Genomic DNA, 11,123 nt, shown 5'->3' on the forward strand with positions numbered 1-11,123 from the left:
TCAAATAGTAACAATACCAATCCCATGTTTTCAGAGCCCAAAGTATCATCTTAAAATCTCTTTTTTCCAACCAACTGTCCAAAACAGAACAAACATTCAGATTCCCTATCGCAAAAAAAAGGAAATATTCGGATTCAATTTGTTTCTTTTTGTAGTCATTTTGTGGTTCATTAGGGTCCTTTTTTGGTCGTCTCTTTCAGGTTGTTTCACATCTCTTTGTAGTAATTTGGCACTTTTAGTACTTTCTTTTGCATTGATTTGTTGTTGTTATGGGTCTTATTGGGGTTATTTTAAATCTTTTTGTGGTTGTTTGGCATCTCTTTGAAGTTGTTTCACGTCTCTTTATAGAAATTGTGCATCTCTGTTTTCGTTTTGTGCCTGTTTGTGGTTGTTGGTATCACTTTGTAGTCATTTTGTAGTCTCTTTGTGGTTGTTTTAGTCATTTTTCAAGCAAAACTGCCAAATCAAATCAAAAAGGTTTGGTTTTGGCATCTCCAATATACAGTATATTTAATAGATTAGGTGATTTATTGATTAAACAATCAACAATGGAAAGAATCGTTAGTTGCAGCCCTAAACATCAAGACATCAAGACACTAATGATAAATTCTGATTGCAATAAGATCAGTGTTATAGCATTTATTCCACTACATTATGCAAATAGACCAAGTTATATTTGTTTGCCCTGCCATTCATGGCCTAACTTCTATGTCACGGGTGTTAAATGCGGCTCTGCTGATAACCCAGTAGACACGTACAACCAGATATGGGACACACACAATTCAAAAAAAGGAAATGCTATCACATGTACCTACTGATAACAAACTAGGGCAGAAAAAGTCTGATGATGCAGGAATGAATCAGCCAATCAGTGAAAGTGTTGTTGAACTCCTTCCCAGAACAAAGTCAAAGAAGGATGTTTCACTAATTTTAACATTGCAGATTGGTCCTTGTAGAGTAGATCTGCTGTAAAGGATCAATCATAAATTGGCAGTCAATTGAGAAGAACTCCTTAAGAAATTGTCACAATTTAACTTTTGCTGCTTTTCCTGTTTGATTTTTGAAAAGAAAAGATTAGATGAAAGTTGTACATTATTGGTTAGCCTGACTGACTAAATGTGAATAAGATGTTGGTCTGATTACGTGATGTCCTCATGGGTTCAACAAGCTTCTCATCATTTTGTACAAGATTACAACACTCTTTGAAACAGAAAGTAGCTGAGGCCAGATTTCTGACTTCTGTCAGATTTCTGAAGCTGCCAGATGTAACTGATCAATCTCTATTTTACAGGAGAGATGTAAGAGCTGATGACACTATCTATATGTTTCCTCTTGTTTTCCTTCATCATGCATGTTCAGTTTTAGTTGTTCCGACATTGCCAAAAAACACTATGACAAGGTCAAAAATACAGCATCCAATTCACCTGTTGGTCCAATAGACCAACAGGTAAGAAACCATGCGTTAGCGGATAACTAACGCTTGGTTTTTTGCTTTCAATGCATAAACTTGTGGTTGACATGCTGTGGAACTGTGGACAATCTTGTGTGTGGTTGATCGCATGCTATTTATTTATATTGTGTATTTTGCGTTTTTTATTAACTTTTTAGTCCTTGTTTCACAAATTATGCAGGGGGTATTCTACACCAAGCCTTTTTAATTCAGTTTTTAATTAAGGATTAGAGTCTATTAATATTGACTTGACTAGTCTGCCCCCTGCAGGACAAGAAAGGAATAGGTATTTAGCTGCACAATGAATTTACATCTTGGTTAAACTTAACATTTTCAACATTTAGTCCAGTTTTATTTTTAAAGATTCGTTATTGCGTGAACTAAACACATAAAATCATAGCTTATGTATGAGACTTGGCCATTATAGACATTATTATTATTATTATTATTATTATTATTATTATTGTTATTATAGATTCATGGCTGCGCCCCACAAAAGAACGCAGCATATAACTGCTCATAGTCTGACAGACATTAAACTGCGTACACAGCCACAGCCTATCTATGCTTTGACTGTAGGACGTAGCATGCTCATCAAAGCAACCTTAGCTGACAGGTTCGCTTTGAACTCTGGGAAATGACGTTTTGGCCAAAATGGATCATACCATCCTGAAAGGTACGGTATAAACTATATCGAAAACACGAATGTCTTCTTCTTTTCATGATTCATAGACAATGACTTCTTCCAATGTGGGTGTGCTTGTTTTCTCATTATATTTGCCATAAACATTCAACAAAAACGTAAATCATCGATACAGTAATGGAAAATCTATCGTCCCTCCGCCCTCTGTCACTGAATAATACAGGCAGTCTGCTAATGCAAGTCCTCTTCTACCGTCGGATTACTGCCGTTACAGCACGCTAAGGGACAGTTCATGAGCAATAAAACGTCGAATAAAGCCAAGAGTAAGTGCAGAAGAGTTGTATTTTTATGACCTGGAAGATAACAAAAAGTGTATTGTTAGTTAAAAACTCACAAAGAATGAATTTAGAGCTTTTGAGCGCCACGTGGTCAAACAAACTAGCTACAAGTTGTTGGGACTGTCAAAAACTTTTGCTAGACAAGTGTCAGTGCGAGAAAGCAACAGTTTGCCACAGTACAACACAACGTTCTACTTGTATTACTATCACTTTTACTGTGGCATATACCTCATTTGTGACTGTTATACGAGTTCACTTCTTTCTTTGATTCTAAAGTGACAAATTGTTTGCAAGTTAGTTATTTTTGTGTGTGCCCCCCATTTCCATGACTTGAGATAATTATAGTTTGTATTCAACGCATTTAATGTACATTTTATTTAAACCTTTAACAAAAAACAGTCGTGGTTGTATTTGTAGTTTATAAGCATTTTTGTATTGTCTCTTATTTCTCTGTTGGACATTAGCTTCCAATTCCAGTTACCAAAGGTGAGTTTTGCAGCTGTTTTTCAGCTGATGCTCTAACTAACACATGCATTGGTTTATTGCTGTCTAACGTTGTAGTGGAAGTACTTTGCACCGGGTTACCAGTTAGTACATCCTAGCTAAAATAGTGCAGTATAATACAGCAGGCCTGTACTATATCCTACCTTTTTATGAAGGTTAAAATGTTTTAATTGAACGGTTTCACAGAGATGTTAATTCAACTTTAAGGTCATTTTGGAGGGTTCAGTTTTTTGTGCTGTTAAAATGTATTGCATATTTTTACAGTCTGCATTTTACTGAGGTGTTTCGTCTACAGTTATTGTTATCTATTTTTTTTTTGATCAAATATATTTTTGTCTATAAAATGGCCATCACAGTTCCTGGAACTGGAGCTCACATTCAGATACCTCACATTGTCCAACCAACAGTCAAAAGCCCAAAGATATTTCATTTATACATATTTAAAGGTAAGAGGTTAGTGTAAGCATTTGTTTGGCATTTTAACTTAAAGTAACCTGATTAATTAATGTTTTGGGTTCATCGACTCATTGTTTCAGCTAATGGAAAAGAAAATATTAGAACTCCTCAGATTAACACAGTATAATTCAACAGCTAAAAACTGCTACCTCAATGATCTGGTTAAAACAAAGGTAGGATTTATGACAGGTATCTTACTGCATTAGTTAAGGCTAGGTTTACCTTACAACAAAACTGGCAACTTTGAGTATATATCTGCACTAAGAATGCTATAAATAATGCATCACTCGTGTTTTAAGTTGTTTTTTGTAAATTGTTTTATTTTTCCTTTTGTGGTTGGCTTCTTTAGTTTATGCTTGACAATGTAAATAATGTCTTGGTTGTGATGTAGGTAGTGCTTTTATCAAAAACATATTGTTTGTATTCTATGATTTTTCAATATAATTCAAACCTATGTAATTACTCTGAGAACTATCCCATTCCACAATAGGTAGTGTACCTTATCCTCCAGCATGCCAAAACAAAGGTGAGCCAGACATTGTTGCACAGGTTGGCCTTTTTGATGTTTCACAAGAAGAATTTAATGCATAAACAGTGTTTCCTCATTAATCAGATAATACTTGTTCCCCCTTTTCTGACATGGTAACAAAGAATTCTTCATTATGAAAAAGAACTGATCTACATTATTCCTACCCGTATTATAACACTTTTTAAATAATCATAAATTAGATTATACACATTTATGAAACAACCTTTTGTTACATCTTTTCATATGACAACTAGCTGCTTCAAAAGCCCTTTTAGTCTGCTAGCATTACACCAACATTACCTACTCAATGACAATCTTTCAGTACTTTGGCTACATAGCCCAACAAAAACCTAAATTTCCAAATCCAACATTGTAAAAAAGTGTGTGTGTGGAAAAAATCCAACATTCAGATGATACCAGTACTGAGGATACCAGGCTGATACCAGTGTTCTACCAATAAATCAGTGCATCCGTGAATAGCCTTGGTCTAGTTTTGCACCTCACTTGTCATTATCCATTCCATATCCATTTTTTTATACCGTCTATGATCGCTAAGCTGTAACAGCCAAAGTGACAATGCTAATTAGTTAGCTTAGCTACATTGCAACATGTTAATGGATGTTCATAAAGGAAACGAGATGAATGAGGACATAAACGTCAACATAAATATTCCCAAAGAAGCCATTCACCGTGTCTCACTTTACCGGAAACGTAAATGTTAAGTTTAATGTGAATTTGGGCCGATAGCCCTTTTAGTTAATGTTGTGTCAATTCCTGCAGTGATTAAAACAGCTGGGTAATTTTTCCACCACCGCAGAACCCCATAAAATATACTACCAAAGCCTGTAAGGTGTGTTGAGTAATAGACAGAGGGTTGCAATAATCAGCTACAGAGTTTACGTTGCTATGGAATAGGGGTGCATGATATATTGACTTAATATCATTATCACAAAATCACGTTGCACAATATTATGTCAAAAGTGTTATAAGTATGCAATACTTTGTGGAGCAATGCGTCCCGCCCGTTGACTGTGTGTCTAAGTTGTTTGATTTAGAGTCCGCCTGAAACGCTGTAATGATCATGTTTTTTTGGCCGGTTACCGTGCCACTTGCACATTAGTGCACGTCAGCGAATGGGCCACGACGTGACAAACCCTATGGAGTGTACCAGGTGACACTCCATATTTCGACAAAATGACCGTGTAAATGAAGAAATGGAGACAACAAAATGGAACGAATCATGGGTGCATGATACTATCCCAAAAAACCCTGTTGCAGTTAATACGCCAGTGCTAGTCAAACAAGCCTTGCTAGAGTGTTTTTTCTACTGGCACAGAGTACGACAAGAGCTCAAAGAGACATACAAAAATCACAAATGTTATGTCAATATCGTGCAACCCTTCAGGCTGATCACCCTGTCGAGGTTGTATTCACTATAACAGCCTCGCTCTTACGTAAATCACTCTGTGTAAAGTCAAAATTGCTTATGAATCATAAAATCAATTCAAAAACTAATTTTACTACAGATTTTGTAATGAGGAAACACTGCAAACACATCCTAACCTAAATGTTGCCCATTCTCACTTTTAAGTTACTTTGTGTTAGCCGCATTAAACTTTGCATTGTTTGTTTTGTCTTTGGTTTTTGAAAGTCCACTGTGAGATTGATCAATGAACTGTCATTACTTGTTTGGCAATTATGTCATATCCTAAAAGCATACAAATGAAAACTTGTTCATTCTCTGGCTGATTTATCTATTTTCAGATAGGTTAATGGCACTCCTCCTATAAAGGAAAAAAATGATATAGTAAATGTAAGCTTTTTGATCAATCCACCGTCTCTTTGCCCGCAAGACCACATTGGCATCACACATCAGCTGTTTATGAGCTTTCCTTGATGCTCCTAACCAGCAAAGTGTCTTTGTGATGCTAACTTCACACAGAACTAATAGCTCTAGCTTCCACCTGTTGCTTGTTTTCTCTCCTCATGAACACTAAAGTGAGTAGAGAAGAGACCCCTTTAATAAACAAATGGATCAGTCTTTGCCAAACCGTCAGCAAGGAGGAGACCCTCAGCATGCTGTACCAGTGGGGACCTTCAGGCAGGGTAATAATCCCACTATGGAGAAAAGCACTGTCAGCGGGGATAAAGTCCAGTTTGGAAGGCAGCGGCGACGCACGCGTTTATCAGAGAGCCACAGCTTTGGGGCTGAAGAGGAGTGGTGGAGCACCTCCATGGAAGCGAGCAGCTCCTACGGTCAAAGCCCCATCCTCCAGGGCATGCAGGCAGAAGGAATCTTGTACAACCGCAGCGCCTATGAGCAGGCCGAGAGCAACTACCAACGGCGGCTCGCCTCTAATGGCAACGGACCGCTGTCATCCTCTCCAAGGAGTCCAAACACCAGAGGCTACATGACCTTCCATTCTAGACGCAACCTTGCTCAACAGCAGGATGCTGGGCACCCTGTCACCACTGTGAAGGCCTCTGGTACCCCCCACCATCAGTACAGTAGAGGCCGTGACCGCACCTCCTCTGAGACGGAGCAGGGGGGCAAGGGCAGCAAGGGGCCGACCCAGAGGAAGAGGGGCCTGTCTGAGACGAAAAGCAAGCCCAGATGGGAGAAGTATGGCACGTCTCGTACAGGGAATGGCAGAGACGTGATGTGTTTTCGGTTTAACTATTGTTTTTTGTTTATTTTGTCCGTCATGCATTCTGTGTGGCCTTTTTCAGTTATGCTAATCTAGCCAATGCTTAATAACGACACCCCTATATTTTATTTTAAGACATTTCTTTTATTTTTATGAGATATTAAAATATGGTCAAAGGTAATGGGTAAAAGCTATGAATGATAAGAGAATAGTAGAAAGTGTTTTTAGATGAGCCTTTGTCTGGAATTTTATTTTAGGCCACATTTGGAAAAATTTAAGCATTCAAGAAAATAAATGCACAAAAAACGTCAATTCACTGACGCAGCAGGGGTGCCAACACAGGGCTTGGCAAAACTTCACTCAACTTTTGCCGCAATGCAACATCATCGCAAGGCACTTGAGTGGCCAGTTTAGTATTTGTAATGTTATTGCTGTATTTCTACTATTTATCTTGTGATCAATGTGACTAAAGGTAAAAAATATTTTACAGGGATAACTTTCCAGTGTTGTAAAGTTCTGTGTTGGAGTATTATACAGCGATCTGCAGTGTTTTGGCATCTGACAAGCCTTTAATTTTCCTTACCTATGCCTGCATCAATGCAGTCCCTTGCATTTTTTAACACAAGGCTGACCTTGTGTCACAGACGTATTAGTGTACACCATGCCATTATTTACTGACATGTTATAGTATACTGGGCCTCTTTTGATAATCACACAATGAAGTGGACCTCTGCTATCACTAAGGGGGCTTGTGAACGGTTAGCGACCAACCTTTTGTTCTATAATCCAGACTTTGCAAACCAGGCAACTGTGTTTCACTGACTGAGGAATGTGTAGATGCCTGTCTGGTGTGCTAGCATGTCAGCAGAATGAAAAGGGAAGTAAAGCATATATGCAGTAGGATATATGCATTTGTTTTAATGTTTGCTTTTTATTTTACAGAAACTGTTAATTCTGCCGTTAATTTACTGTGTATATGGTTGAAACTGGCTGCCTTTTGTGTCACAACTCCATCTGTGGCTTTGCATGATATTGTAACATGTTATGTCCTGGTCAAGCATCTAATAATGCTCTGTCAATCATTTTTTGTCACTGGTTGTGCTGGCTGTAACAACTAAATGCCTTGTTATGGCTCTGTTTTTTTTGCATTGTCTTTATAAAATTGCTGTTTTTGTTTTATTTTACAGTTTATTTGTATTTTTTTGTTTGGTCTTTTAACACATTTGACTCTTATGAAGCACTTTGTGTGACTTCTGTAAAAGGTGCTATAATAAAATAAATTATTTACTAATTCTCCCGCCTCCCCCAGTACCAACATGAGTGGATTGCAGTGCCTTGCCTCAGAGAACATCTGGTTTGACAAACAGCGCTACGATGAGGCGGAAAAGTGCTTCTACGAAGGAGCCAACGGACCCTCTACACAGGTAAAACAAGAAAACATTTTTTTTAGTAGCTTTTTGAAAACCTGTTTTTATGCAGCACAAAAGCAAAGCTTTTGTAGCCAGGACCTTGTTTAATGTCCGTCAACCTGATCATTCTTAGAATTAAGGACTTTTTACTTTACACAACCTTAATTTTCAATCCTCCTCTTGTCTCTTGCTGCTATCTTTTGAAGATTCTTCGTCTTGTGGCTGACACATACTCGGCTCATGCTGCCCTGTCAATCAGTGGCCTGTTAAGTCGCTCGATTTAGAAGTGGTTCGTTCTTGTGAGAGGGGTCAGGTGGTTTGGCAGCTGTCTGTGCAGGACAGTAGAGTTTGTGCATAAGCCTTAAACAACGTAGATTGGAGAATGATCACTTGTCTTTTTAAAGGGTTGTTTCACTCAAAACCCAGAATGCCTTATGACTTCTCCTTACCTTTTTGTGATTTAAAGCAGATAGTTTTGGGTTTTTTCAGAGATGCTCCCCTACTGCTGCCCAAACACAAAGAGGGAAATGTGTCTTTACAGAAAGAATGTCCTGGTTACTTTGGATGATCAACAGATTATGTTGTTGAGTTCTTATTTTGCTGGGTCTTGAGTGGAAAGTAGTTTCAATGGAAATGGTTCAAATTTCAGTACATGTACTGTAGTGGGAAAATGACAGCTGCACCATCCAGGGTTTATGTTACCCTCATACCTCTGGCCAAAATGTGTGTAACCTTTTTTACATTTTATCATGAGGCAAACGTTAGCATGTAGCTCACATTTCCTTGTGAATGTTCCTCACAATTCCTCCTTGCTTCATTTTTTTTAAATTGAGTCATCCTAAATGTTTTCTGGATGGTTCATCCTGCTTTGGTCTGTTTTTGCATGTTTCTTTGTCTTTGTGAGAGTAAGAGGAGAGAGAGTAGAGGAGAGACCCAAACACAGGCACGGCTTGACAGAGAAATCGGTCATGTAACGCAAAATTAAACCATATCCATAAAACAACATTGCAGCGGATGCAAGGACATTAGCACCGGTGCGTCCCAGAGGAGCTAACAGACGCTAACTTGCACCGCCTGGCACTGGTTGCGGTTGTCTGAATAACAACACAAACGGGACAAAATGTTGCGTTTACTGGTAAACCTTAAGACCGAATAACCAACTGCTATCTGTTGAATTTTTCCTCCCATTACTCTGTCCTCTGTGACTGTCTCCATCTAGAAACTAAGCTTCGCTATAAAAGGGACAACTCTGACTGGTTCATGAGCAGGCAGGGGTTTACGGAGTAGTGGATGCGCTATGCAAAAAAAAAAACGGAGCGTTGTATAAATTGACGCATTTAAAAAATAAAAATTGCTCGATCACGCAAATTTTGACTAAAATTTGATTAATTGTGCAGCCCTACTTCATGCAAACATTTTCTGTGTGCAAAAAAACACTGTTTGACACATTCACCCTCTCTGCTTGCTTCCTCTATAATCTCGATTGCAATCTGTCATTAAGTTGTGTATCTGTGTGTCTTTACATCATTGCTATATCGTTAGCAGTATAAATGTGGTTATACTAAACATTATTTTTTGTAAGAGTTCAAAGGAACAATTTGCTTTTTCTCATTGTTAGCTACTGAAATGTTACCTATATAAAGGATAAATTCACATGTTTTTAAGTATGTCCAAAAAGAAATATTTGCATACCCCTATGCATAGTAAACATTATTGGTAGCTGTAGTTGTTCCAGTCCATACAGCCAAATTCCCTCTTTGAGTTATTACCTTGTCACATTTCTCAGCAAGCAAATGCTTTCTGTGACAGAAACTAGCATGGAGGTCTTCACTAAAAGGACTTATTTGGATCATGCCCACTCAATTTGGCAAACTCATATTTGCGTCAACTGAACTTCAGAGGTAATTTTCACGTGGGAAAAACACTGGATTTTTGTCCCCCATAACTTACATTGAAATTGCTTTAAGAGCGGTGTGTTCCCAGTGTAAGCTGTATGTGTAAGGAAAAAAAGCTACTGTATTGCTGGAAATTGCTGCCTTGAAGGGGTTGCTGGATTGGTTAATATTGCCAATTTTGGCACTACTTGTGACTTTTTATTCAGTCATTTGATTTGGTGGTGTTGCAAAAAGTTGATTAATGCAGTATTAAAATGTTTCAGCCCATTTCTGAGAATGTTGACATTATTTTCTATGCTATTACTGCTGACTTTGAAGCATGTGTAGCATCCAACTTTCTTCCTACAAGCAGTTTTTTCTTTTTGTCTTGTGGTTTCCCCCACCCCCTTACTTTCACCTTTTACATTGCCGGGTGCAGGTGAAAACTTCTCTGCAGCAGCCCAAGGGGCGCCAGCAAAAACGGCAGCACAGAAATGTAAGTCTTCGCATCCGGTGTTGCTGCTCAGGCCTGGGAACTGCAAAGAGAACTGTCTGTTGCTGCCTGGTGTGGAGTGTGCTACTGTTATGGCAGCACTAAGATGCCTAATCCTGCACCACCATCTTGCATCTTATTCTTTTCTTTTTTTAAGCTTCATACACTTGACACACAACGGATTCAGAATTAGGGGGTGGCAATTATAATGAACTGGATGATTGTTATTGATTATTATTCATTATGATCAAATGTTCTATCTTGAAAGCTCAATTCTCATATACAGTGACAATGGCCTTTTCATCAAGTAATCAACAATTGATTAACTTAAACCAGTTTAACATTATGGGAAATAAAATTCCTTTAACTTTTACTACTTTCACATTGTCGAGAGTTAGTCAGAAGACCAATACTACTTATATCTGTTCTAGCTTAGCTTAGCTTAGCACAAAGACTGGAAACAGGTAAACTGCTAGCATGGCTCTGTTCAAAGATTTATATAAAGAATTGCCTGCCAGCATGTTCTCTAACGTTTTATCTTGTTACTCTAATCAATACAAACACTAAAGTGGCATGTTTTGTTTTTGATTGGTGTGGATCTTCTCATCTCTTTGAAGGAAAGCAAATAAGTTTTCCCAAAATGTTAAACTATTTCCCTTTTTAAATGAATGATTTTATTTGCATGCTGTCGTTCATTTTGGGGATCAAGGAGTTCATTTTAGTGTGTGTGTGTGTGTGTGTGTGTGTGTGTGTGTGTGTGTGTGTGTGTGTGTGTGTGT

General features: G+C 38.1%; 1 protein-coding gene across 12 annotated transcripts in view; it reads left to right on the forward strand.

The window, feature by feature from the left end:
- Positions 1-2,286: 2,286 nt before the first annotated feature.
- eef1da (eukaryotic translation elongation factor 1 delta a (guanine nucleotide exchange protein)) overlaps positions 2,287-11,123 on the forward strand; it is a 13,059-nt gene continuing 4,222 nt past the window's right edge. The window contains exons 1-5 of one of the 12 annotated variants that reach the window (XM_034887800.1): positions 2,319-2,416; positions 2,896-2,917; positions 3,882-3,917; positions 7,878-7,992; positions 10,291-10,347. In XM_034887800.1, coding sequence (XP_034743691.1) covers positions 3,904-3,917; positions 7,878-7,992; positions 10,291-10,347 — 186 coding nt within the window. In that variant the 5' untranslated portion in view covers positions 2,319-2,416; positions 2,896-2,917; positions 3,882-3,903. Of the gene's footprint in view, positions 2,417-2,895; positions 2,918-3,881; positions 3,918-5,919; positions 6,583-7,877; positions 7,993-10,290; positions 10,348-11,123 lie in introns of all 12 variants that reach the window. The other 11 variants (XM_034887795.1, XM_034887796.1, XM_034887804.1 and 8 more) reach the window with 11 other exon arrangements.

The sequence above is a fragment of the Etheostoma cragini genome, chromosome 12, assembly GCF_013103735.1.
Source record: "Etheostoma cragini isolate CJK2018 chromosome 12, CSU_Ecrag_1.0, whole genome shotgun sequence".
Lineage (NCBI taxonomy): Eukaryota > Metazoa > Chordata > Actinopteri > Perciformes > Percidae > Etheostoma > Etheostoma cragini.